At 66.8% G+C, this 26,624-nt stretch overlaps 4 protein-coding genes across 4 annotated transcripts; 3 read left to right on the forward strand and 1 right to left on the reverse strand.

Moving 5' to 3' along the window:
* The first annotated feature begins 178 nt into the window (after positions 1 to 178).
* On the forward strand, positions 179 to 10,092 carry HSPA12B (heat shock protein family A (Hsp70) member 12B). The gene is given in 18 exon segments (XM_030450918.1): positions 179 to 326; positions 1,909 to 1,962; positions 3,452 to 3,552; positions 4,370 to 4,494; positions 4,982 to 5,168; positions 5,694 to 5,798; positions 5,967 to 6,083; positions 6,485 to 6,615; positions 6,617 to 6,657; positions 7,044 to 7,130; positions 7,655 to 7,759; positions 8,235 to 8,493; positions 8,587 to 8,714; positions 8,717 to 8,793; positions 8,943 to 9,117; positions 9,120 to 9,334; positions 9,337 to 9,393; positions 9,396 to 10,092. Coding segments are annotated over 17 exon segments (2,136 nt in total). The 5' UTR covers positions 179 to 326; positions 1,909 to 1,919; the 3' UTR covers positions 9,579 to 10,092.
* An 814-nt stretch (positions 10,093 to 10,906) lies between these two features.
* C4BH20orf27 (chromosome 4B C20orf27 homolog) lies at positions 10,907 to 14,403 on the reverse strand. The gene is made up of 5 exons (XM_030450920.1): positions 14,294 to 14,403; positions 12,475 to 12,619; positions 11,445 to 11,520; positions 11,229 to 11,329; positions 10,907 to 11,008 (listed from the first exon to the last, which is right to left on the reverse strand). The coding sequence occupies exons 1-5, from the start codon at positions 14,401 to 14,403 to the stop codon at positions 10,907 to 10,909; spliced, it is 534 nt and encodes a 177-aa protein (XP_030306780.1).
* Positions 14,404 to 17,926: 3,523 nt separating this feature from the next.
* Positions 17,927 to 24,320, forward strand: CDC25B (cell division cycle 25B). The gene is made up of 17 exons (XM_030450921.1): positions 17,927 to 17,937; positions 18,991 to 19,121; positions 19,352 to 19,441; positions 19,922 to 19,970; positions 20,394 to 20,435; positions 20,627 to 20,663; positions 20,755 to 20,853; positions 20,938 to 21,039; positions 21,218 to 21,343; positions 21,443 to 21,517; positions 21,774 to 21,962; positions 22,306 to 22,407; positions 22,669 to 22,731; positions 22,836 to 22,934; positions 23,158 to 23,291; positions 23,374 to 23,485; positions 23,649 to 24,320. Exons 1-17 carry the CDS (start codon positions 17,927 to 17,929, stop codon positions 23,787 to 23,789), a joined length of 1,602 nt encoding a protein of 533 aa, XP_030306781.1. The 3' UTR covers positions 23,790 to 24,320.
* A 632-nt stretch (positions 24,321 to 24,952) lies between these two features.
* AP5S1 (adaptor related protein complex 5 subunit sigma 1) lies at positions 24,953 to 26,080 on the forward strand. Its single transcript, XM_030450522.1, has 2 exons — positions 24,953 to 25,172; positions 25,608 to 26,080. Exons 1-2 carry the CDS (start codon positions 24,976 to 24,978, stop codon positions 26,026 to 26,028), a joined length of 618 nt encoding a protein of 205 aa, XP_030306382.1. The 5' UTR covers positions 24,953 to 24,975; the 3' UTR covers positions 26,029 to 26,080.
* The last annotated feature ends 544 nt before the right edge of the window (positions 26,081 to 26,624 follow it).

Genomic DNA, 26,624 nt, shown 5'->3' on the forward strand with positions numbered 1-26,624 from the left:
TTCGGGAAGTGGGGAGGCGAATTCGGGGCCAAGTTCGGGAGTTTGGGTTTCATTCGCGGCGGCTCTGGCTCTGGCTCTGGCTCTGGCCCTGCCTCCTCCTCCCGCTCCCACATCTGCAGCTGGAATTGCAATTTGAGGCGCGGGCTGGGCCGGCCGGGGGAGGAAGGAGCTGGGAGAAGAAGGCAGAGGAAGGCGGCGAGCAGGGGGCCGGGGGGCAGCCCGGGCTGGAACCGGGGGGCATCGCAGCGCCGGCGCCAGGAGGGGTTGGCTGGAGCTGGGGGGTCCCCAGACTGTGTCCTCTTGTGTGTGTCCCCCTCCCCGCAGAGGTAAGCGGCCGCGGGAGGCACTGCCAGAGGTGTGGGGACAGTGGGGACACGCCACCGCCCTGCTTGTCCCTGGGCAGGGGCGCGGGTGCCGCCTCCCCAGCCCAGCAGGGACAACCCGGGGTATCCCCCAAGTCTGGGGACAGCAGGGGGGTGGGGGGCGTCAGGGCTCTGGGGGTCTGTCCCCTGCGAGGAGAGGGGTGGGAAGGGGGGGATTGCTCTGCTGAGCTCCCTCCCTATGCGTCCCATCGTGGGGTGGGACACAGGGCTGTGACCGGTGGGGACAATGTCGCGACATGCCAGCACCCCGCAGGGGCTGTGGCAGCCGGTGCCAGCGACATCCCAGCAGCCTGTGCCCACCACGGTGCTGGGGCCGGGGGGGACAGTCATGGGGAGGCAGCTTTTCCCGTTGGATCGAGGGGTGGGAATGTCCCCAGCCCTCCCTCCCGCCACACGAGGCTATTGGGGACGAATCCCCCTCCACATCAGCAGCCCACCCCCATGGCTACCCCCAGCTCCCCAGGACACCGCCCTGCCAGTCCCCCGAGTGTCCCCCCCCCGGCCGGGCCCCCCCACAACACAGCCTGGGGCCATCCCAAACTTTTTTCCTTCTCCGTTTCCTTGAGCTCCGGCACGGGCGGAAATGGTGGAAAAGCCTCAAAACCGCCGCCCGGGGCCCCCCCAGCCCCGCAGAACCCTCGGGTAGGGGCCCCCCGCATCTGGGGGGCTTCAGCCCCTGTCCCTGGGGGATGAGCGGGGTGCGTGGTCCTGGGGACCTGCGTGGGGACCGAGCTGGGGAACACAAGTGCTCTCGGTGACACAGGCGTGTGCAAGGGAGCCCCCCACTTGTGTCCATGTGTTGGTACCATGGGGGTGCCCCTGAGCCTCCCCGGGTGCCCCAAAGCTTCTCCAGATTTCCCGGCTGTCCCAGGGTCCCCAGCACACGGGGAGGAACCACCACCTGAAAGCCCTCAAGGGTCTGGAGGCCCCCTCGCCCCCCTGGTGAGCTGTCACCAGCAGCCAGGACCCCACCGAGACCACAGGCAGGGAGGGACAAAGGTGGCCAGGGCTTGTGGCAGCTTGGGGACCGTGGTGCTGGGATGGGGGGTTTCAACCACTCGGAGCCCAAGGGTCTGCACAACATCTGGACCCTCTCCCATTTTGTCCAGGCTCGGGACCTGGCTCCATGATTATGCCTTATTATTCATTATTATCCATAATTATTACCCACTTTGGAGCTGGTCAGCGCTGACTCGCGGCCCTCAGGAGGGGGAAAGGACACTTGGTGGCCATCCCCCCTCCTGCCACTGTGGCCACCACCCCGCGGGGAGCCTGGCCCCGGATTTCACGAGCTTTGATTCAGAAGATTTAAATTTCAAGCCTAAATTTGAAGCCATAAAAACCTGGAGCGTGGGCCCCGCGCCGGTGGGACGGGGTCTGGCAGACAACATCTGCATGGAGCACATCTGTCTGGCACCGGTTCACAGCCAGCCCTAGCCGGGCTGAGGTTTGGGGGGGTGAGGGGACAGCCGGCACCCCCGGGCAGAGGGACACTCGTCCCATCGCCCTGCTCCTTGTCTTGCAGAGGGCGAGGCCATGGCCATGCTGCTGGAGCCCGGGATGCAGAGCCTGCGGATGGGTAAGGCTGCTTCCCCGGGGGGGCTGTCCCTGTCCCCAGCCCACACCGGCAGGGACAACCCCAGCACTGCGGATCCTTCTCTCTCCCCCCCCTGAACCTCCAACCAGGGTGTCCCCCACCCACCCCACAATCATCCCTAAAAGCCCTCCCCCATCCCGGAGCACCCCCCAACCCCTCCACAATCACCTTTGGGACCCCCCCACCCTACAGCATCCCAACCCCTCTGCAATAATTCTTGGAGCCCCCCATCCCCCAACAGCCCCCAGCCCCTTCACAATCATCCTTGGACCCCATCTCCATCCCACAGGACCCCCCTTGCCCTCCCCAAACCCCATCCTTGGATCCTCCCCCCCATCTCTGTACCGTGCCGTCCATCCCCCCCCGGCTCCCTCCCCCCATCCCCAGGAGGGGCTCTGCCGGCACACGGAGCCGCCCCCCGGGGGGCCGCTCCAGTTTGTCGGGGATCAAATATTGATGGAGCAGACACGGGAGACAGGGAAAGGCACTTACGGAGCGGCGGGGGAGGGGGGGACCGGAGCCCCCAGCACAGCCCCCGGAGCGGGGGACACATAGATACGTGTGACACCGAGGTGGCTCTGCTCTCAGCCGGCCGAGGGGACAAAGCATTGAGAGGCAGCCGGGACCCCCCCAGCACTGCCGGGACAGCTCCCCCATTGCTGGGACCCCCACGGCTGCTGCTGCTGGGGGGTCCTCTGAGCCCGTGGGGTGGGCAGTCCCTCCACACCCTGCCTGTCCCCGGTGTGCCCGCTGTCTCCTCCCTGGGGCCTCTTCGGGCTCATTATCCCCTCTGCTAATTGAGGTGAGGGGCAGCAAAGCCCCGAGACCCCCGGGAGGGACAGAACCCCCTAGGGCAGGGCTGTGGGGGTCACCCGAGGGGACACGGAGCTGTTGGTCCCAACTCCTCTGTCTTCAGCCCCAAGGAATGAGACCCTTGAGAGCCACCACGGTGCTTCCCCTGCTCCGGTCCCTTTGTGCAGGACAGGACCCAGCCCAGCTCGGGCGGCTCAGCTGCCACCACCCCCAGGGAGCCTCTGGGAGAAATCCAGGGCTGGAGGGTGTTGTAGATTCCATCTTCAGGACAGGGTGACACTTGATGTGCTGGTTCTGCCCTGGTCATGTAGAAGACATTGAGCTGGTGCCTCACCCCCCAAACCTGACCACCCCAGCGAGCTGAATTACACACACACACACCCTGAAACCCCACGAGCACCCCAGCGTCTTGCTGGGCATGAGCTGGTGTCCCCCAGCCCCAGGGGAGAAGGTCCCTTTGTCCTGCAGCTCTTCTCTGACCACTGTCCCCATCCTCTGTGTGACCTGTCCCCCGGGGAGGGACCCCTGTGAGCTCACCAGGTGCCACTGGTTCCTGCACCTCCTTGTGACAACTCCAAGGGGTTCCTCACCTTCCCTTGGGGAAGGGTCTTCATGAGGAGGCTGAAGTCACCCCAGCCTCTCCCTGCTGTGTCCCCAGGTGCCAACGGTGAGCAGTGCCCCACACCGTCCCCTCCTGGCTCCCCGGGGACGTCCCATGAGAGCTGCAGCATCGCCCCACTGACACCCTCCCAGTCCCCGGTAAGGCAGTTGGGGAGGGGGGGTCCCTCTGGGGTCGTGGGGCTCCCTCTGGGGCTACCAGAGTTCTCTGGAGCTCTCGGGGTCTATCTCCCCTCACTGTCCCCTCTGATCCCTCCCTGACGGATTGTCACCCTCTGGAGCCGGGTCCTTCCCGGCACATTTCTGGGACAACCTCCCTCTTCCCCCCCCCCCCCAAGTCCCCGTGCTCCCCCCGGGGCTTTTTGTCCCCGCCAGCCAGGGCTGCACTTAGCAAATGTTAAAAGTTAATGAGGGCTTTTAGCTCCTGCGGCAGGCGGGGGTGACACCGACACGGGGTGACACCGACACGGGGCTCGACACGTCCTGGCGGCTCCTTCAGCATCACTGGGCCCTGTCACCTCCGCCGGCTGTCGCCGAGGGATGCAGGAACACAAAGGCAGGAGGGGAAGGAGTGTCACCCGTGGGAGTGGGAAAGGTCGGGTGACATCGTGGGGACACCTGGAACAAGGTCCCCGCTGGGGAGCGAGGGGAAGTTTGGGATCTGCTAGGGTTGGAGCGTGGAGGGCTCAGCACCCCATGATCAGGGGGGACACGGGACCCCCGCCCCCTGTGGTGTCCTTCCCGGGTTGTCCCCTGGGGTCTGTTTTTGCGGGTGACCATGGGACGGTCCCTCAGCTCCGTGAGCTCCTGAGGAGGAGGAGCTGCCCCACGTTCTCATCCTCCTTGCAGGGGAAGCCACAGCCACAGCAGGCCCCCAGACCCACTTTTGGAAAAAACCTGACCATTCCGTGTTTTTCCCCCTCTTTCCCCCCTCCCTGGGGCTGTCCTTGCCCTGCAGAGGAGCGAGGTTCGCTCCCAGCCCTCCGCCTCCTTTGCCGTGGTCGTGGCCATCGACTTCGGCACCACCTCCAGCGGCTACGCCTTCAGCTTCACCAGCGACCCCGAGGCCATCCACATGATGAGGTGAGGAGGGCCCAGGGATGAAAAGGACTCTTTTTTTACCCCAAAGTGGCTGAAACCCAGATGTCTGGGAGGGATGGAGGGATGGAGCCGGGCTGGGCAGTCAGAACCACGGCATGGTCTGGTTTGGAAGGGACCTTCAAGATCATCCAGTTCCAACCCCTGCCGTGGTCAGGGACACCTCCCACAGCCCAGGCTGCTCCAAGCCCCATCCAGCCTGGGCTGACCATCCCCTGGTGCCACTGGGGTGGGGAAGGAGCCCTTCTGAGCAGGAGTATGGGTGAGAGCACCCCTTCATTAGCATCTCAGCATAACCCCACAGGGTGCAGGACTCAGCACCCTTCATGGGTGACTTCCCCTAGGGACGTGTGTCCCTTCCTTGTTCCTCAATTAAGGTGTTGGAGGGTATAATGAATTGCTAAATGAGGAGGGTGAAACCCATTCTCTGGACTTTTGAGGCTCAGGGGCTGCTGCTGGCTCTGGTTTGCAGGAAATGGGAAGGAGGAGACCCGGGGGTGGCCAACCAGAAGACCCCCACCAGCCTCCTGCTGACACCCGATGGAGCCTTCCACAGCTTTGGCTACACTGCCCGGGATTACTACCACGACCTGGACCCTGAGGATGCCCGTGACTGGCTCTACTTTGAGAAGTTTAAGATGAAGATTCACAGCACCAGTGTGAGTGCCTGGGCCGCAGCCCCTGGGGACAGCAGGCAGGAGATGAGCTGCTGCAGAGCAGAGGGATCAGGAAATCACGGCATGGGTTGGGGTGGAGGGATCTCGGAGCTCCCCCAGTGCCACCCCTGCCATGGTCAGGGACACCTCCCACAGCCCAGGGTGCTCCAAGCCCCATCCAACCTTCAACACTGCCAGGGATGGGGCAGCCACAGCTTCTGGGGGCACCCTGGGGCTCAGCACCCTCACCCCAAAGAATTTCTCCCTCCTTCCCCAAAATCTCCTCTCCATCTCCCCTCTTGCAGCTGCAAACCCTTCCCCCTCATCCCATCCCTCCAGGCCCTTGTCCCAAGTCCCTCCCCAGCTTTCCTGGAGCCCCTTCAGGCACTGGAAGGTGCCTGAGGTCTGAGGTCTGCAGAGCCCATGCCTGAGGTGGTTTGGCACAGAGAGGTTTGGCCCAAGGCTTGCTGGTGGGACACCAGACACATCCCAGCACTTCAGGTGATCCATTCCTGCTCTTCCTGGCAGGATCTCACCATGAAAACTGAACTGGAAGCTGTCAATGGGAAGAAGCTGCAGGCACTGGAGGTGTTTGCCCATGCACTCCGCTTCTTCAAGCAGCATGCGGTGCAGGTAGGGCCCCCAGCACCGTGCAGGTGGGACCCCAATAACCTAACACCATCCAGGTAGGGCTCCCCCCAGGCCCCCAGCCAGGTCTCCCTGCTCCATCAGACCCCACATACCAGCTCCTCAGCCCATCCCCATCCTGGGGAGCTGTCCCAGCCTGTGGTGTCCCCGCAGGAGCTGAGGGAGCAGTGCCCGTCCCTGCCGGAGCGCGATGCCATCCGCTGGGTGATCACCGTGCCTGCCATCTGGAAGCAGCCGGCCAAGCAGTTCATGCGGGAGGCTGCCTACAAGGTGAGGGGATCCCCAGAGAGGAGGGAAGGGGGACCCTCCGTGGAGGTTGGGCTCTCCAGAGGGTGCCACCTTCCCCTCCTGCTCGCCGGGGAAGGGTCTGTTGTATCCTGGTAGTCCAAGGAAGACCTGGACTCCTGCTGGCCTGGGAACGTGGGCTTGGGAGGATTTTGGAGCCGGGTGTGCAGCGAGCTGGGGATGGGGGATGGGGACGTGGGTGTCCCTTGGGTGCTCGGTGCCACCGCTGGGTCCCTAGGAGGGGCAGGGCCCACCCCCAAGAAACTCAACAAGCACAAGGTGTACCTGGTGCACGGCCACCCCATGGGGGATTCCGGGGAAAAGGTCTGGAAGGAAGGGCCAGGCTGGTCCCACCGGGATGCCCTGACCCCCCCGTATCCCCCCAGGCCGGGTTGGTGTCCCCGGAGCAGCCGGAGCAGCTGCTGATCGCGCTGGAGCCCGAAGCCGCCTCCATTTACTGCAGGAAACTTCGGCTCCACCAACTCATCGACCTGAGCTGCACCAGCCCCGGCCAGGGGGCTGGGGACAGAGCCCCCCATCGACTCCAGCTTTCGGCAGGGTGAGGGGGGTACCAGGGGCAAACTGCTGGGAAGGGGGGGGGCTGGCACGACCACCCAGGGGACCCCCCAAACCCCACCATCTTCTAGGGATGGGGGAAACTGAGTCCCCTGGGGACTGGGACACCAAGGGAGGAGGGGACATGGCCCAGGGACAGCGCTGGGCAGGTGGGACCTGATGGGATCCCAAGGGAGCAGAGGAAGTGAAGGGACCAGCACCCTCACCACAGAGCTGGGACCATGTGGGTGTCTCAGCTGGAGGGGAGGGGGCAACCAGTGCTCCCAGTGCAGCCCCCGCTGCATTCCCTGCTCACTGGGTGTGTTGGGGAGGGGATCCCAGGGCTGCTCCTTCCCCAAACTAATTCCTGCCCCTGGGGTCTCTCTGCAGCCCGGGAGCAGCTCCGGAGGTCCCGCCACAGCCGAACCTTCCTGGTGGAGTCGGGGGTGGGGGAGCTTTGGTCGGAGATGCAGGCAGGTAGGAGGGATGATCCCCCCCCGCCCCACACTGGGCTTGGGGGGGGACACAAGCAGGAGACCCCGCAGGCTCTGCCAGCCCCCCTGGGGTCACCCATGGCAAGGGGCTGGGGGCTGGAGGTGTGTTCCTCCCCCCTAGGCAGAGACCTCCCCCAGGGAGATGCAGGGTCCCCCTGGGAGGGTTCTGTTGGGGGTGACACCGCTCCGGGCTGTCACTTGGTCATGAGACCCCCTGTGAGGGGTGAGGGGTGGCCTGTGCCACCTTCCCGTCACCCTCTTCAAAGCAACCCCCCTCTTGTCCCCCCCCCCCCCCCAAGAAAAGCCCCCAGACCCTTCTTCAGCTCTTTTCTGGGTGAGGGAAAAAGACCCCAACCCGAGGGGAGACACACGTATGGGTGGGTGCTGCCAGCCCATGGGATGGGTGTCCCGGGGGGTGGTGGGTGGGGGATCCTCAGCCCTATTGAGGGGCTGGGGGAGGCCCTGCAGCACCTGGGGGGGTCACTGGGCCACTGTCCCTGCCGGCAGGTGACCGCTACATCGTGGCAGACTGCGGGGGGGGCACGGTGGACCTGACCGTGCACCAGATCGAGAAACCACAGGGGACCCTGAAGGAGCTGTACAAAGCCTCAGGTGGGCTCCGGACCCCAGGACCTCCCCTCCACCTTGGGGACAATCCCACCCCACCCCCCCCCGGCTGCAGGACCACCCCCCTGCCCCGGGCTGGGGTCCCCTCCCTGTCCCCTGCAGGGTGGTGGCTGTGGCTGTGGCACCACCTGGTGACAGCAGGGAGCAGGACAGGGGGGAGGACTGGGGGGACAAAAAGGGGCGGGGGTGTTGGGTTGGGGGGACTGAGTGGGGAGGGGGAAATTGGGGAGGGTGTGATGGGCTGGGGGGACAAAGTGGAGTGGGGGTGACGGACTTGGGGTCAGTGGGAGAGGGTGTTGGGCTTGGGGGGGCAATAAGGAGTGGGGGGCCTCAGGTGGGAGAGGACAGGGGGGCTGGGTTGGGAGTGACAAGTGGGACAGGGGTGCTGGGGGGGGGGGGCAATATGGTGATTGGGGGACCTGGGGATGTATGTGACCCAAACCCCCCCTTGGCTCCCCAGGGGGTCCCTACGGGGCAGTGGGGGTGGACTTGGCCTTCGAGAAGCTGCTGTGCCACATTTTCGGGGAGGATTTCATCAGCACCTTCAAGGCCAAGCGCCCGGCAGCCTGGGTGGACCTGACCATCGCCTTCGAGGCTCGCAAGCGGGCAGCTGCCCCCTCCCGTGCCAGCCCCCTCAACATCTCCCTCCCCTTCTCCTTTGTCGACTTTTACCGCAAGCACCGGGGCCAGAACGTTGAGACGGCCCTCAAGAAGAGCAAGTGAGACCCCTCATCCCATCCCATCCCATCCCATCCCACCTCAGAGGATGAGGGGGTTCGGGGAGCAGGCAGCTCATGAAGATCCTCAATAAGATCAAGGGGGGAGAGGGAAAGGGAGAGGGGAGGTGAGGGGGTCTCTGCTCTCGGGGCTGTTGTCGGGGGAGGGTTGGTGGCCCCAGAGCTCCTGTCCCTCCCCCAGTGTCAACTTGTGAAGTGGTCGTCCCAGGGATGCTGCGGCTGTCCTCGGAGGCCATGAGCGAGCTCTTCCAGCCCACCATCACCCAGATCATCCAGCACATCGTAGGTCCCACCGGGGGGGAGGGTCCCACATCCCCTCTCCCTTCCTCCCCCCTCCCTCAGCTCCCGGCACCCCCAGCCCGTGCCAGGGTGGGGGGTCCAGGTGGGGGAGCAGCCCCCAGCCCTGCCCCACCGCCCCCCGTCCCTCCCCAGACGATCTCCTGAAGAAGCCGGAGGTTCCAAGGCATCAGTTCCTCTTCCTGGTGGGGGGGGTTCGCCGAGTCGGCCATGCTGCAGCGCGCCGTCAGGAAGCCTTCGGCCTCTCCTGCCGCGTCATCATCCCCCAGGACGTGGGGCTGACCATCCTCAAGGGCGCCGTGCTCTTCGGCCTCGACCCACCATCGTCCGCGTCCGCCGCTCCCCCCTGACTACGGTGGGGGTCCTCAACAAGTTCGTGAAGGGAAGCACCCCGCGGGAGAAGCTGCTGGTGAAGGGAGGGGAAGAGCTGGTGCCCGACATCTTCGAGAAGTTCGTCTCCGTGGACCAGTCGGTGGCCCTGGGAGTGGTGCAGCGCAGCTTACTGCCCTGCGCGCCCGGGCAAGCGGCAAAACCATCATCAACATCTACTGCTGCCTCCTCCGACGAGGTGGTCTACTCACCGACGCCCGGCGTGCGCAAGTGGCGGAACCATCAGCCTGGAGCTGGAAGGGGGGGCGGGGGGGACGCCCGCGGCCCGCCGCGAGATCCGCGCCAGCATGCAGTTTGGGGACACGGAGATCAAGGTGACAGCCATGGACACCCGCACCTCCAAGACGGTCCGAGCCACCATCGATTTCCTCTCCAACTGAGACCTTCCCTCCCCGCGGGGGTGGGGAACCCCCCCAGGACCCGTTCCGGACACCCCGCTCCCACCCGCCCCCCATCCCGCACCATGAGGAGCCAGCAGAGGGGGACAAGTGGCCACCCAAATCCCATTGCCACCCTGCTGGTGGCCCCCCTACTTCTTATGGGACACCCCATATGAGCAAGGATGCTCCTCACCTGCTGCCCCCCCCATGGAAACGGGTCGGTGGTCCTACTGCAATAAAGGGGGACCGACCACCCCCTCCCACCATGGCCTCCTGGGGGCAGGGGGCCTCAGGCTGCCCCCCAAGTGTGGGCAAGGACCACCCCGGAAGCCTGCAGCCCCCTGGGTATCCTTGTCCCCCCCCAGGGCTCTCCTTGTCACCCCGGGCTCTTCCCCCGGGTGTTCCCCATGTGCCATTGTGTCCCCTAAGTGTCCTTGTCCCCCCTGGGTGTTCCTTGTCCCCCCAAGGCTGTCCTTGTGCCCCCCCTGGGGCTGTCCCTGTCCATACCCCCCCCCACCCCGAGCTGTCTTTGTTCCCCCCCAGGGCTGCCCCTGTCCCGGGGGGTTTGAGGGGACACCCACCCCACACACTGAGCTCCCTCCCCTTTGAGGTGCAGCTCAGGATTCCCCTCCCTGACGCCGTTATCGTTATTTTGTTGTCCTGCTCCACCCCGGGGGCAGAGGGGGGCAGTGGGCTCTGTACAGAGTTTATATTTATATTTTATACGATAGATGTAGGCACGAAAAGCCTCTGGGCACCGCTGGCCCCCAGCCCGCGCAGCTGGCCAGGGATAAACCCAAAAACAAAAACAACAAAAAAACACCCAAAAACCTATAAAAAGAGGCTACAAAACAAGCAGAAGGGGCAGAGCCCCAGGGGCTGCACCCCCCACCCCAAAAGCCTCCCCTCTGCCTGGGCGTGGGAAGCGGGGGACAGCAGCAGCAAGTGGGGCCCTGCCTGAGGGTTTGGAATTTGGGGACACCCCCCTGAGCTTCAGGACCCCCCAGCAGCCAGGATGGGGAGGGGGGGAGGAAAGGAGCTGGCCCCACACAGGGGGGCAGGGTGAGGGGGTTGGGCACAGGGTGGATATTTTGGGGGGAGGGGGTTGGGGGGACCAACACAGAGCTGTGCTCCCCAAGGTGAGTGGTCTGGGGGACTGGGGGGGGCACAGAGCTGTGGGTCCCCGGGGTGAGGGTTTTTTTTAGGGGGTTTCTTCTTTCTTTTTAAATATAGGTGTGGTCGCGGGGGTGGGGTGTCCCGGGGTGGGGGTGTCCCGGGCTGGGGGTGTCCCGGGGTGGGGGTGTCCCGGGGTGGGGGTGTCCCGGGGGTCAGTCGAAGCCGTGCCAGTCGCTGTGCTCCGAGTCGTACTCCAGCTCGGTGCCGATGCAGCGCACCCCGTCCAAGCAGCATGGGGTCCGTGGTGGCGGGTCCTGCGGGTCAGGAGGGACACTGGGACACCTGACAGGGGGGGCAGCCACCCGTGGGCTCAGGCTGGCTGGGGGGGATGTGGGGGTGTGTTCACCCCTTTTAAAAGACGCTTTGGGGAGCGTCCACCCCCTGCCGGGGTCTGCATGGGCGGGGACGTTGCCCCTGTCCCCAGGGGGTGGACAACGGGCAGGGGACAGGCGGGGGGGGTGGGGGACACCTTACCCATCCGCGGGCCTGGACCACCACCCTGATGGTGGCCCCGTCACCCGCCTCACGAGCCAGGACCACCTCCTCCCGCAGCACCCCCTCCCGCGGACCGTGTACTCACACCGACCCGCACACCTGCGGACACAGAGACGACTGTACCCTGACCGACTGTAACCCTGACCGACTGTACTGACTGACTGTACTGACTGACTGTACCCTGACCAACTGTACCTTGACTGTACCGACTGTACCCTGACTGACTGTACCCTGACTGTGCTGACTGTACCCTGACTGCACTGACTGTACCCTGACTGCACCGGTTGTACCCTTACCAACTGTACCCTGACTAACTGTACCCTGACTGACTGTACCGACTGTATCCTGCCTGCACTGCCCACCCCGAGGTGCTGCACAACACCCCACACATCTTGTTTGGCTCCCACCCCCCCACCTCGTGCCTCAGGGGGCAAGCAGGGGCTCCAGGGGTGCTGGGGGGCTCCGGGGGTGCTGGGGGGGCTCCAGGGGTGCTGGGGGGGCTCCGGGGGTGCTGGGGGGCTCCGGGGGTGCTGGGGGGGCTCCAGGGGTGTTTGTTACCTTCAGGCAGGGGGGGTGATGCTGCTGACACGGAGGTGGGGGCTGGCAGGGCACAGAGCCCCCCCCCCAGGGCAGCAGGAGGAAGCAGAGCTCATAGCGGTGCAGGATCTTCAGAACCCCACCTGGGGACAGGGGGGACACAGAGGGGGGTCACACCACTCCAGCCACCCCATGAAATGGAGAATATTAAAAATGATAAAACATCAGGGAGGGGGGGTGGAACAGCATTAAGAAATGTAAATAGAAAACTAAATGAAAATAAATTAAATCAAATCAAATTAAAAGGTAAATAAAAATTAACAAAATAAATAAAAAATACATAAATTTAAACTAAAAATCAGTAACTAAAATGTTAAAAAATAAATAAAAGCTAAAATCAAATACAATAAAAATTAACTAAAATAAAAATTAAATAAAATTAAAAGTCAATAAAAATCAGGTAAATCCAATGGAACTACAGAAATAAAATTAAACATACAAAATAAATTTTAAAATAAAGAAAATCTAAATAAATAAAAAGTAAATTACAAAATACGTAAAAGCAGATAAAATTGAACGAAAAAACAAACCAGACAACCAGAACCCCACACAACCCCAAAGCAGAACAGAGGATAAGCAGTGCAGGTGAGGGAGCAGTGCCAGCTCCAGGCTCCTCCCCTGTCCCCACCTTGACCAGGAAGCTGCCGTCCCTCTCCCGTGTCACTGTCACCGCAGAGTCCCGCAGGCTCTGCTCGAACCGCACGTGGCCGGGGTCCCCTCGGGGGCGGGGGGCTCGGGGCGAAGCGCACGCCCCCCCCCCTTGGCCTTGGTGCCTGCGGGGAGGAGGGGACAGAGCCACCCGTGTCACCCCCGGAGTGTCCCCTGCCCCCTGCCAGGGCGTCACTGCCCGCGGCGGGCTCCCCCAGCACCCCCACTTCAGCCCCCCCTGTGACACAGGGACACGGGTGACCTGTGGCCGCGGGTGGGAGCAGCTTGTCACCTGCCAGGGGACACAGAGCAGAACGCAGGTGGCCCACGGGATGTCACCGGGGGTCACCGGGCAGGAGGGAGGGAGGTGACAGAGGGACAGAGCGTGCGGGTGTCCCGGGAGCGGCTGTCCCACGGTCACCCTCGGGGCACCCCGCCAGGGGACTTCAGCGGTGCCACCACCCCTGTCCACCGCCCAGTGCCACCCACCGCCCCCCGTGACAGTGGGCATGAAGTCCCTCGGAGACTGGAAGGAGGGACATCCCGAGGGGGATGGTGGCACCTCGAGGGACACCCACCCTGGAGGTGGATGGCGGGGAAACCTCATTAGGGGAGGAACCTAATTATGTCCTGCAGGCGGGGGACAGGCGGGGGACACCCGCACCTGCCACGTTTGACCTCGAGTCCCCAAGTCCCCCCGCACAGCACAGGGGACACCGGGACCTGCGGGACCCCACGGGTGGGTTGGGTTTGGGGTGTCCTGAGCCACCCACGGTGGGGGTCCCGGTAAGGAGGGGGGGGACACACACATGGGACATGCCAGCCCTGGGGACAGATGCCACCTCCAGAGTCACCGTGTGCCCCCCGAAACGAGGGGGGTCTCCGGGTCCCCAGGGGAAGCGGCGGGGGCTTCACCGCCGGGGGGATTGGAGCCCCCGGGAGGGAGGGGGGGACCGGAGCAGGGACCGGAGGCAGGAGCGGGCACACAAAGGGACAGGAGTGTCACCGGCAGCAGCACAAGGAGCCTCCCGGGGCTGTGTCTCAGCACCCACCACCCGCAGCATCCGCAGGAGGAGGGTCGGGGGTTGGGGGTGCAGAGGGGACCCCCCAGCAGGGACCCCCGGGACTCACCCCTGCTAGCCGCAGCCATCTGTCCGGGTGTCCTGTGCCACTCTTCACGGGCTGGTGGCCATCCTCACCCTCCGGCACCACCGGAGCTGGGGGGGGACACACGGGCAGGGTCGGGCAGGAGCCGACGGGTGGGATTGGGGGTCCCGGAGCCCACCCAGCACCCCGGTACCCTGCGGCTGTGGCACTGCGGAGGTGACGGGGAGCCAGGGCCTGGGGGACAGTGCCACAGCTCCGGGGACACTGTCACCGGCTCCGGGGGACAGAGGCAGCTCAGAGCGGGAAAGGGGGGGCTGGCACCCCCCGACACGGCGGGCAGGACACGGCCACCGCGTCCCCCAGCCAGCACAGCGCCCCGTGCCTCAGTTTCCCCGTTCCCCACACCCGGAATCTCCCGCTACACCGAGGCAGGGGGTGACCACTGGAGCCGGGCTGGGGTGCCGGACTCACCCCCCCTCACACGCCCCGACTCGCACCCCGAGCGTTGGGATCCGCCCCCCAAACACCCTCGATGGGCGCTGGGGCTCAACGCACCTCCCGGACTGCCCCAGCGGGACCGGGGGCACCGGAGTCCGCAGCGGGGGGCAGGGGCAATGCGGGGAGGGGTCCCCGCGTTCACGGGGAGGGGGAAGTCCCGGGGGTCCCTCCCCGCCCCCCGCCCCCTCACTCACCCCGGACGGGGCGTCCCGGGCAGGGCCGCGCTCCCCGCCGCCCGCTTCCCGCTGCCGGGGCACGCCCCCTGCTTCCTATTGGTTGCTGGCGCTCCCTCCGCTCTTTCCATTGGTCCGTCCCCCAGTTAGTCCCGCCTTCCCTTCTCGCCTATTGGCTGCGGCTCCGGCCGGTGGTCTCCAAGGGGCGGGACTGTCGCTAAGGGGCGGGGCCGAGGCGTGCGGCAGCCAATAGGGGTGGAGAAGAGAGGTGGGGGCGGGCTGGGCCGGGCGGGAGAGGCGGTTGCCATGGCAACCTGTCGGCCTGCTGTTGTTTCTCGTTGTCCCGGGTGTTATCTCGGGTGTTGTCATTAGAGCTGTTGTTGTTGTTAGTGCATTCATTTATTGCTTTCATCCTCAGACCCCAATGTCCCAACCGAGGGATGGGGGTGGGCAGAATCCCCGGGAAGAATTCCTCATTTTTGGTGTTTTTTAAGACCAGGCCCCAGCCCCAGGTCACGGGGCTGTGGACAGGGGTGGCCCCGCACTGTGGGGGGGGGGGGGGGTCTGCAGGGGCAATGTGACACCACGGGTGGGCAGAGCTGGAGACGCCCAGGGACGGGTTGTCCCCAGGATGGCCGGAGGTGCCCTGGTGTGGTGTCAGAGCCACCTCCAGGCTGGGGAATCCCTGAGGACAGCGGAGGAGGGAGGGACAGCGGGCGGGTCCCTGTGCACAGCACGGGATTCCTCGGGGGTTAGAAAAACAACGGGTTCAGGGAAGGGGTTAAATCCCAGACCCCACGGGCGCGTGTCCCACCCTGTCCCACCGCTCCCTGAGGTCCCGGTGCCGTCCCCACCCCCGGTGTCCCCACCCTGTCCCCGCAGCTCTCCGGCCATGCCGGGGCTCTCCGAGCCCTGACCCATCCTTCCATCGCTCGCAGGAGAAGGATGGAGCTGGGGGTGACAGTGACACCGCCCCGAGCTGCCCAGGACCTCCCCGCTGCTTCTCCACCTCCCGCATTTCTTTGTCCTTGAGACTCCGCCTCGGGAACTGGGGGAACTGGGAGGCACTGGGATGGGCAGGAGGGGGGGGCAGGAGGGGGACAGGGGGGACAATGCCGGGGTGAGGTCTGCTCAGGGGGGTGTCCCTGGGCTTCCCGCAGGCGGCGGCTGAGGTCATCGATCCGCAGGTTCTTGAGGAGCAGGAGCTGCTCCACCTCCCCACCTTTCAGCTGCAGGATCTGGGCAGAGACCCCCGGACCCCACTCAGCTTTGGGGGGGTGGGGGGTGCGCCCATCCCTCCTCACAAACAGCCTCAGTAGGCAGTGGGGACAAAGGGATCCGGGGGGGTGACGGGGGGGTCCCCAGGGGGTGGCTCTGTGCTCACCTGGATGCTCTCCTGTGCCAGGCCGCAGGGCGTTGGTCCTTCTCTGCCACTTGAGCGGGTGCTGGGGTCCCCTGGGGGGCCACGGCCACCACCCTGGTGGCCCTTTGTCACCCGGGCCAGGAAAGGGACAGTCACCCACCCCTCCCACACATATCCCCCCCCGCATACCTTGGGCCCACTGGGACCCCCACATCCCTTCTGCCCCCCCACAAAGCCCCACTGGGATCCTTCCAGGACCCTCCCATGTCACCACCCCCCAGCACAGCACGGTCCCAAACCTTACCCGACGCCAGCCTTGGGGGACTCCTGGGCACCCCCACCTGCAAAACACCCCAATTCAGCACAAAACCCCCCAAACAGCTCTGCCCCCCCACCCCGCAGGCACCCACCTCCGCCAGCTCGTTATTTGGGTGCCCCCCTCCCAGGGAGAGAGAGTTGGTCCATGATGGGACCCCATCCAGGATGGGACCCCCCTTCCCGAGGTGCCACCCACCCGCTGTCCTGTCTCCAGGTAGCTGCCCTCTTCCAGTGCTGCCCGAGGTCCTGCTCCTGCTGGAGAGGCAGGGAAGGCCCGTCACCCCCAGTGTCCCCAGGAGGAGAAGGGAGGAGGGGTACCCAGCCCCCCACTGTCACCCCTTTCAGTCCCGGGGGGGGGTTGCAGGGCTGGGGACCAGCATGGAGGTGGGAAGGGCTGGGACATCCCATCACATGGCATCTCATCTCCTTCTCCACCCCACCCATCCCATCCATCCCACCACCCCATCCCTGCAGCCCCTCCTGCCTCTCAGCTCCCCCCCGGAGCTGCCTCTCCGTGCGTGGCAGCAGGACCCTGGCCATGGAGGTGCTCATGGGGACACCCATAAGGACACTTTGGGGCTCACTCCTGCCATGACTGGACTGGGGAGATGGCTTAGGGACAAACTTGGGGACATGGTTGGGTGGTGGATCACAGTTGCTGGGTAACAGTTGGACCTCGATGACCTTGAGGATCTTTTCCAACCAATTTCGTGACCCCACAGTGAGCTCTCCCCGGGATGGCCCCAGTCCCTCCTCACCCCACGGTCCCTACAACAGGACATGGCACACATGGTGTCCTCAGCCACCCCCTGACCTGGCCTGGCCTGGGCACCTCCTTGCTCTGCTTCTGCCTTTGCTTCTCCAGGATCTTCTGGCGCAGCAGGACCAGGATCTGCTCCACTGCCCCCGCCCGGCACCCCGCAACCTCCCGCAGCAGCTCCTCGGGCACACAGAAACCCAACTTCTGCAGCACCTTCCTAAAGCAGGAGCACAGTGACCACCTTGGGCCGGGGTGGGACACGGGAGGGTCACCTGCCTCCACCCCCCCAGGACCTGTTGAGGTGTCCCCAGTTGGCGAGCTTCTGTGCGGTGGAGCTGGTGGGGACGTAGCTGTGGAGCTGCACCATGGCGGGGAAGAAGAACTTCACCACCTCAGCTGTCAGCACTGGGGAGCAGGGGAGGAGAGGGGCTGGGGGCGGCGGGCACCCCCGGACCCCCACCCCGGCACCCACCCCCCAGGACCCTCACACCGGGACCTTCACCCCGGGCCCCACTGCGGGCACCAACACCAGCACGGGACCCCCAGCCTGGGACCCCCACCCCAGGTCTGCGAGACCCCAGATCCCCCTCAGCTCCCAGCCCCCTACTTCTCAGGACACCCAACCCCCCCGCTGCTCCGAGGAGCCCCCGGATCCCTCTCCCAGCACAGAGCCCCCCAGACCCCAATTCGCTCGCAGCGCCCCCCCGGATTTGTTCAGAGCCCCCCAGGTCGGTGGTCTCCCCCCCGTCCCACCCCCGTCGCTGAAGTCGCGGGCGATGTTCCTGCGGGGCCGGGAGAGCGGGAGGGTGTCCAGCCAGCGGTACAGGGTGGCCAGCTCGCCCCCCCCCCAGCTCGCCCCCCGACAGCTCGCCCCCCCCCAGCTCGCCCCCCGCTCCGCTGCCGCCGCCCGCCATGAGGCCACCGCGTCCTGCTGCCATGGCAACGGCCCGCGGGGCATGCCGGGAGCGGGGGGGCGATGGGGGGGTCCTGAGAAATGGGGAGGGGGGGTTGGGGGGTCCTGAGCAATGAGGGGGGGATCGGGAGGTCCTGAGGAATGGGGCCTGAGGGGCTCTAAACATGAGGGGGTCTGGGGGTGCAGGGGACCCTGTGAGCAAAGGGGGGGGAGCAGCAGGACTGTGAGGGGGGTCCTGGAACAAGGAGGGGGGGAGAGCCAGGGGGTGTCAAGGCACCCACCAGCAAGGAGGCCCCCGGGATGGTGCCGTGGTGGGAAGGAGTTGTGAGCTGGGGTGGACCCTGCATGGGGGGACACCAGAGCTGGGGGGTCACTTCCCCCCAGCCCCCGCTCGGTGCCCGCCCGCTCTCTCCTGTGTGCAGCTCCTCCCCCTTCCCCTCTCTGAGACCCCCAGGGTGGGCTCTGGGTGGTCACCGGAGCTGACACCCCCGACCCCGGCCCAGCCTCGCGTGCCTGGAAGCAATTAAAGCCCTTGGGGGGTGGGGGGGGGGGAAGAGCAGGGGGGACATCCCGCAGCCCCCCAGGATTCCTGGAAACCCCTCCAGGGCTGCCTGAACCCCCCCCTCAGTGGAGACCCTCGAGCCCGGGTTGTGCCTGGGGGATCCCCCGGAGAGCAGGATGGGGGTGTCACGGGAGCTGGAGGGCTGAACATCCCCCCGCCGGCTGGGGAAAGGGAGGGGGGGGCTTCACCCCCGCCCCCTCCTCTTTTCTTTTCCCTTCTGAAAGGAAAGAATGGGGCTGGGGACAATGAGTGACCGCGGGGACGACCACCCAGGCTGCTCCCTCCTCCCCCCCTCATCCCGCTAGGAAACCCCTGGCCGGGCTGGAGACCCCCAGCACCCCCCAAACCCCTCCAGCACCCCTAACACCCCTAACACCCGCTGCAGTCCCTCGCAATGCCCCCCCCCCATCCATGTGTCCCCTCCCCAGGCTGGGACATTCCCTGCCCGAATCCTCCCTCCGGCCCCCCAGCCATATGTGTCCCCAGCCGTGCGCCCCCCGTGCTTTGCCCCCACTTTGGGCCATACCCTTCTCCAGCCGTGCCCCCCATCCTCAGTCCCCCTTTGGGCCATGCCCCCCTCCCATGTCCCGCCCCCCGCCCCTCCCCTTCCCTCCCGCCCGCCGCTCCCTGTTATTTTTCGAATATAAATAGGGGCGGCCGCAGCGCGCGCCCAGACGGGACCCCCCTCACTCCCCTTCTCAGCCACCCCCCCCTTACCCCCCCTTTAACCCCCCCCAGCCTCGGGCACTGCAGGTCCCGTTCCCGGATAGCAGGGGCTTCATTAACACTTTAATTAATGGAGCGCTTGGTTCCGTCCTGCAGCCGCGTGGCGGGGCAGGGGGGGGGCACGGCCCCCACATCGCTGTCCCCCGTCACCGGGTCCCCTGTCACCACCTTGGCGCTGGACATGGGCAACCTGGCGGGGCTGGGCAGGTGAGTGGGGACGGGGGGCGACTTGGGGTGGGGGGGTGAGGTTGCCCCCGCGTGGTTCCTGCTGGCCCGGAGGCATGGGGCACCCACTCGTGGCCCAAGGGGTGCTGCCCCCCGGGGGTGTCACCCTGCCATAGGGGAGGGGGCTGCTAAGGCGTTTTGGGTCCCCCGGTAGTCCCGCCCAAGAAGGGTGAGGGTCCCCCGGGGTGACCCCTCTTCTGTGCTCCCTGCAGCCACTGGGACACCCCAAAGCGGGGGGTGCCCGGGCTGTCCCCCCCCCGGCTCCTCCCGTGGCTCCGTCTCTTCCGAGTCCTCGGACGCGGGTGAGTGAAGGGCAGACCCCCCCGAGACCCCCTGGAGTGGGGACATGAGGAGGGGGTCTTCTGGTGGGGACGGGGTGGGGGGGCTGTGCTTGGGAGGGTCGAGCGGCTGGGGAGGCTGGGGGGAGGGGGGAGATGAGATTGGGTCTGGAGGCTGCCGGGGGTCAGGAGAAGAGCCCCCCAGCCCCGCTCCCCGGGGGCTCGGCCGTGGATCCCCCCCTGCGGGGTCCCTGGGGGGGGTGACATGGGACATCGGGGCTGGGGGCTGCCAGGCGCGGTGCCACCCCCCCTTCGCGTGAGGGGTGAGGGACCCCCCTGAGCCACCGGCCCTGTCCCTCTCCCCAGCTGAGTGGGGGGGGAGGCCCAGGAGGGATGTGGGGGGGGGAAAAGACCCCTCCAGGAGGGGGTCCTGGCGTGGCTGAGTCCCCAGAGGGTCCCAAATCCCCACGGCCCCTGTGCCACCCCTGTCCCTTGTCCCCATAGGAGTGGGGCTGGACTCCCCCACGCAGGACCTGGTGACGCTGGAGGAAGTGTGAGTGTCCCCGTGTCCCCCCCCTGTCCCCCCGGGCAGCTGTGCCGGGTCAATGGGTACCCGTGCGCAGATGGTGGCAGCTGCGTGGCTGGGGACACGCCTGTCCCCCTCGCAGGGCCATATGGCCCCGGACAGCGTCCCCGCGTCCCCGGTGTCCCCAATTTACATACAGGTGGAGAGCGGCTGCTGCTTTGTCCGGGTCTGCGGGGAGGGGGAGGGAAGCGGGGGGGGGAGGGTCCCGGACCACCCTGGTGTCTGTGTCCCCCCTCCCCAGCCCCACTTTGGGGTCCCGAGGGGCTTAACTCTTTGTGGGGCTGAATGTCCCAGCTGGGGGCTGCGGGGGGGGGGGCTCAGGAGGGGCTGGGGAGGACAAGGGGGGGATGGAGCCCCCTCCCCCCCAACCCCACTGTCCTCTCCCCACAGCTTCGAGAAAGCCATCCTGGAGTCTGGGAGGGTGCTCAGAGAGTAAGTGACAGCGCCCTGTCCCCGTCCCCAGACCCCAGGGCTGTCCCCGTCCCCAGGCTCTGGGTCAGGCCGTGGCTGTTGCTTTGTGCCTGGGGTCCTTGGGGACCTCTGACACCCTGGGGACATCTCCCCCCTCCGTGAGGGGACAGGGGGGGCTGTGCCACCTCTCCCATCCCGCCCTCTCCCCGCAGGCACAAGCTCCCGATCCGGAGGATCCACTCGCTGCCGGTGAGCCCCGGGGGCTCTGCAGGGTTTGGGGAGGGGGGGACGGGGTCTGTGCAGCCCCTCTGACCCCCCCCCTCACCCCCCTGCCCCACAGCCGCGGCTCCATGGGGCCAGCCCGGTCCTGAGGAACATCTCCCACTGCCGGGAATTCAACGGGAGCGAGAGCAGGGCCGGGGGGCAGCCCCGGGAAAAGGTGAGGGGGGGGCAGCGAGGCTGGGACGGGGGGGGGGGAAGGGGCGGGGGGGGGGTGCTCACCCCCTGAGCCCCCTCCCCACAGGAGGGGTTTGTCTTCAAGAAGCCGCTGAGGCCGTGCAGCCAGAGGCCCCCCGGCCAGGGGGCTGCAGGGAAAGACCCCCAGGGAGCCATGGCTGAGCTGCTGGTGAGAGGGGCTGGGGGGGGGCTGGGGGTGCGGGGTTTCTCGGGGGGGCTCTGGAGGGGGTGCAGTCCTGCTGCTCAGACCTCCCCAGTTGTCCTGGAGATCCATGGATGGGGAGCAGGGGGGGTTGTGGGGGGGCTGACCCCACTGGTGAGCTGTGGGCTGGGTGTGCCCCCCCCAGTTTGACACCCCCGAGAAGGAAAATGTCCCCGAGGCCATCGTGCTGCGCCGGAGCTCCCTGACCTCCTCCGTGTCCGAGGAGGAAGACGATGGCTTCATGGAGATCCTGGATGAGGAGGAGATGAAGGTGGGGGGGGGATTGATCCCTGGGGGGTCCATCCCTGCCGGGGGGGTGGGGAGCAGCCGGGGGGGACACACTCAGCCCCTTCTCTCCCCGTCCCCACAGAGCGAAGCCCCCGTGCCCCCCGGGCTGCAGACCCTGCTGACCGCCCCGCTGGTCGGGACCCAGGAGGCAGAACCGGTACCGGGGGGGGAGGGGAGGGGAGGGGGCACTGGGAGGTTTGGGGGGAGGGGAGGTGGAGCCCCAGGACCCCCAGAAGTGGGGGTCTGGATGGATGGAGCCCCCTACCCAAGAGGGGGATGTGGCCAAGGGATGAGGAGCCAGGGGACTTTGGGCTCATCCTGGGCGGTGCGTGGCCACCAGAGGTGGCATCATGGAGGGGGTGGGGGGACACGGGACCCCAGGCAGTGACAGGGGCTCTGCCCCCCCCCTGCAGTGTCCCCCCCAGCCCGGCAAGCGCCGGCAGCTCTTCCGCTCGCCCTCCCTGCCCAGCACCATCATCCGACCCATCCTGAAACGGATCGAGCGGCCCCGGGACAGGGACAGGGACAGGGACACCCCCGTCAAAACCAAGCGGCGGAGGAGTGTGGCCAGCAGCTCCGGCCAGGAGGTGGCCACCGAGCCCGTGAGTCGGGGGGGGAGGCTCCGGGGGTTGTCCCGGGATGGGCTGGGGTTGGGGGGGATGCAGGGGGACAGGGGGGACACACGGATAGGGATGGGGGAACAGAGAGGAAGAGGGGTGTCACGGGTGGGTGTGGGGGACACGGGGGTGTCACGGGAGGGTGTCCCAGCAGTGGGGGGGGGGGACACAGGGGTGTCACGGGTGGGTGTGGGGGACACAGGGGTGTCATGGGTGGGTGTGGGGGACACGGGGGTGTCACGGGTGGGTGTCCCAGCAGTGGGGGGGGACACAGGGGTGTCACGGGTGGGTGTGGGGGACACGGGGGTGTCACGGGTGGGTGTCCCAGCAGAAGGAGCGGGTGCTGCTGCGCTCCAAGTCCTTCAGCCAGGAGGAGATGGAGAAGCTGTTGGCCAGTGACCAGCGGGAGCTGATCGGGGACTTCTCCAAGGTGGGTGTGGGTGGGGGGGGGTCTGACCCCCAAAGCAGGGACAGGGTCGGGGGGGGCACTGTGGGTGCAGCAGCCCTGTGCCTGTGCTGGGGCCCAAACTTTGTCCCCAAGGAAGTGCCAGGGGGACTTGGGGCTGTGACCTCCCCACCCGCAGAGCCCCAGGGTTTGGGGGGGGGGGGGAGTGGGTGACAGCCCCTGCCCCCCCGGCGGGGGTCTCCCTCGAGGAGGGGGGTCCTGACCCCCCCATGCCCTCTCCTCCAGGCGTACCTGCTGCAGACAGTGGAGGGGAAGCACCAGGACCTGAAGTACATCTCCCCCGAGATGGTGAGGGAGCAGCAGCCCCTCTGGGGGGTGGGGTTCAGCTGCCTGGTGCCCCCCCAGCGCTGGGTGACCCCCGTGTCCCCCCGTGTCCCCCCGTGTCCCCGCAGATGGTGGCAGTGCTGACGGGGCAGTTCAGCAGCAGCATCGGGAGCTGCGTCATCGTGGACTGCCGGTACCCCTATGAGTATGAGGGGGGGCACATCAAGGTGAGGGGGTCTGGGGGCTCCTGGGGGGACACACACGACCCCCCTGACCCCCCCCCAAGGTTCCTGAGCTCCCCCAGGGTTGCCGAGCCCTAAGGCAGGAGGGAGGCTGAGGGCGCCTCGGTCCCTGGGGTGGTGCTGGGGGCAGAGTCCTGAGCCCCCCACCCAGCCCGAGGGAGGGGAAGGGGGGGTCTGAAGGTGCCCCCCGCCCCATGCCCCCCCCCAGGGTGCTGTGAATCTGCCCCTGGAGCGGGATGTGGAGGAGTTCCTGCTGCGTGAGCCCATCGTGCCCCCCGACTCCAGCAAGAGGGTGATCCTCATCTTCCACTGCGAGTTCTCCTCGGAGCGGGGGCCCAGGATGTGAGTGCTGGGGGGGCTGCAGGGGGGTGGGGGTCTCTCCCCCCCCCGGGCCGGGTGCCACTCCTGTCCCCGTGTCCCCAAGGTGCCGCTTTGTCCGGGAGAAGGACCGTGCCTGCAATGAGTACCCCCACCTCCACTACCCCGAGCTCTACGTCCTCAAGGGGGGGTACCGGGAGTTCTTCCCCCAGTACCAGGTGAGCCCCCCCCTCATTTAACCCCCTGTGGGGTGGGGGGGTCCCTGGTAGAGGGGGGATCCCCCTGCCCAGCCCCTGGGGATGCTCTCAGCATCCTCCAGCAGGATGGGACCTCCAAGGATGATGGGGGGGGGGTTCTGATGGGACCTGGGACCCCCCCCAGACCCACTGTGAGCCCCAGGACTATCGGCCCATGCACCACGAGGACTTCAAGGAGGATCTGAGGAGGTTCCGGCTCAAGAGCCGCACCTGGGCCGGGGAGCGCAGCAAGCGGGGGCTCCACAGCCGCCTCCAGGACTTCTGAGGGCTCCTCAGGGACCCCCCCGGCTCCTCAGGGACCCCCCCCCAACACCCCTCTCCCTTCCCCTGGGCACCAGCACTGGCCTCACCAGGGCGGCTGCAGGACCCCAAAAAAAGGGTAAAAATGGGTTTAGGTTTTACCCTGACAGGTGCTGGGGGGGGGGGGGTGTCACTGCCCAGCTCAGGTTTCCTCTGTGGGGGGGGGAATCCAGTGCCCCCCTTGCAGGTTGGGCTGGGGGCTCTGCCAGCTCGTGGTGTCTGACCTGAGAGCCCGGGGGGCAGGGGGGGCTCTGGGGTTTAATGAGCAGAAAGCACTTAACCCCCCAGCACGGCCCCTTCTCTGCAGGGGGGTGTCAGAGGGGGGGGGGAACCCTGGGGGTGCCCTCGGGGACAGCCCCCCCTCTGCCCGCAGTGTGGGGGGGCTCCTGGGGTTATGTTTTGGCACCCCCCGTTTTATTTAAGCAGTTTCTGTCCTCTGAAGGCAGCTGGGGGTGAGGGGGTGTGTGTGTGGGGGTGTGTGTGTGTGTGTGTGTGCCCCCCCGGGGTGCCGATTCCTGTTAATTTTTGGAGTTTTGATGAATAATTGCTGCAGGAGGACAAACACGTGTCCTTGTTTTGGGGGGGACGGGACAGGGATGGGTGCCCCCTCCCCAGCCCACGGAACAGGCAGGAGGGGGGGGTCAGAGAGGGCTGGGGGCCGTGGTGTCATGGGGGACACACACACAGCGTGACCCCATCCATGGTGTCCTGCGGCGGGGGGGGGGGCAGAGGGTCCCCAGCTATGGGGAGACCCCCGGAGTGGGGTGTGTCCTGGGTGTGTCCCCAGGGTGGCCCCGTCACCGCCCGGGCTGCTCCTGTCCCCGTCACGCTGTCCCCGTCACGCTGTCCCCGTTACGCTGTCCCTGTGTCCCCCCCTTCCCGGGGTGACAATGTCCCCATGGGACCCCCCCTGCCCCGCAACACTTCCGCCTTTAGCCCCACCCCCATTCCCTCTCCACCAATCAGCGCGCCCCCTCCCTCGCCGTGCCCAATCGCAGCCCCGCGCCGCCTCACGTGCAGTGCCCGCCCCGCCCCTTTCCCTCACCCACCAATCGCCGCCGCCCCCTTCCTTCCCTATTGGCCAATCGCCGCGCAGCCCCCGCGCCCCGCTGACCAATGGGCGCGGTGGGGCCGGGGGTGCCGCGGTTGCCATGGTGAGGGCGTTCCTGCTGCTGGCGCTGGGCGGGCCGGGACCCCCCGGGACCCCCCGCACCCCGGGACCCCCCGGCACCGACCCCCCCTGCCGCCTGCTCTACGCCCGCACCTTCCGGAACCCCCCCGGGAACCCCCCGGAGAGCCCCGAGCGGCAGCGCCTCCGCCGCAAGGAGCAGCTCCTGGCCGTGGGCAGGTACCGGGAGCCCCGCACGCACCTGGGGGGCAGCTCGGCGGGACCCCCACGGGACCCCCGAGACCGAGACACCTCCCCACGGGACCCCCAGGGCCGGGACAGCCTCCTCATGGGACCCCGGGGTTGGGACGCTCCCAGACGGTACCCCAGGACCAGAACCTCCTCCCACGGGACCCCACCCCCTCCCCCCCTATGGGACCCCTTTCCTGAGGGTCTGGGGTCGATGGGGCAACTGGGACCGGGACCCCTCCTCCCCCACCCCTCACCCAGGACCCCCAGAGCCCGGACCCCCTTCCCTGGTGGAAGGGTTTGGGGGGGGTGGGACACCCCCTTCTTCCGAGGACTGGGGGGGGGCAGGGCAGGGCTCGGGGGGACCCCCAAATACTGAGCGGGTGGGGGTCATAACCCGAGGGTCTCCCCTTTTTTCTCCTCCAGGCAGGTGGCTTCCCAGTGCCAGCTCCTTCAGGCAGCGTCGGGACGCTCGCCCCCTCCTCACCCCCTTCCCGAGGGGTCTCTGTCTCTCCAGGAAGCCCCCGGGGGGGTTTTCCAGCTGCCCCCCGGGGACCTTTTCCCCCAGCGCACGCGGGTGACCTGGCTCTCCTTCCTGGCTCTGGCTTTTGCCTTGATTTGTGACCCCGAGGAAAACCTCTCCCTGGCTGAAATCACCCTCCGCCGCCTCGCCCCCCGCCTCATGGTCGCCCTGAGGGTCCTGGGCTCCGGGGCCGAGGTTTTGCTCCGCCCAGACGCGGCCGATGGGCTCCTGGATCATCTCCTCCCCCAGGGCCAGATGATGTTCCTCAACCAAGGGCTCCTCCAGGCTCTGGATCGGGAGCTGGGACGGAAAACCTCGCAGTGAGGAGGGGAGGGAGGTGTCTGGGATGGAATAAAGAGCCGGGAGCCGGGCAGGAGGAGCTGTGGAATCCCTTATCCCCCCCTCCAGCTCCTCAGGGCGGGGTCGGGATCCCCCTCCCTAAAACCCCCCCCCGGAGCTGGGATGGTGCCACCTTCCTCGCTGTATATGCAGGACCACGGGTGGTGGCCCCATGGAGATGTTAGAAAAAGAGGGGGGGGGCTTTAGCTGAACCCCCTGGCAGGCCCAGGGGCAGTGGGAGGTGCTGGGGGGGTCACATCCCCTCCCACGTCAGGACCTCGGGTTGGGGGTTCCCCATCTGGGGGATTCCCGGTGGGAGAGCTGTGGGCAGTGCAGGTCCCCCCCTCTGCTGGGGGGGACACCGCTGGAGAGGGGGGGTCTGTCACCTGGGGACCCCGGTGGGGACTCAGCTGGGGGTGTGCCCAGCCCCGCTGTCACCGGGGTGCAGGTGGCACACAGCCAGGGTGGGTGTCTCCTCCCGGGGTCCCCGGTGGGGGGGTCCCAGCGCCCCCTCCCACCATGGTGTCAAGGCGAGGGGACAGATCTGTCCCTCTGCCACCCCCAGAGAGCTTTGTTGGGTG

Source organism: Calypte anna, chromosome 4B (genome assembly GCF_003957555.1).
Source record: "Calypte anna isolate BGI_N300 chromosome 4B, bCalAnn1_v1.p, whole genome shotgun sequence".
Lineage (NCBI taxonomy): Eukaryota > Metazoa > Chordata > Aves > Apodiformes > Trochilidae > Calypte > Calypte anna.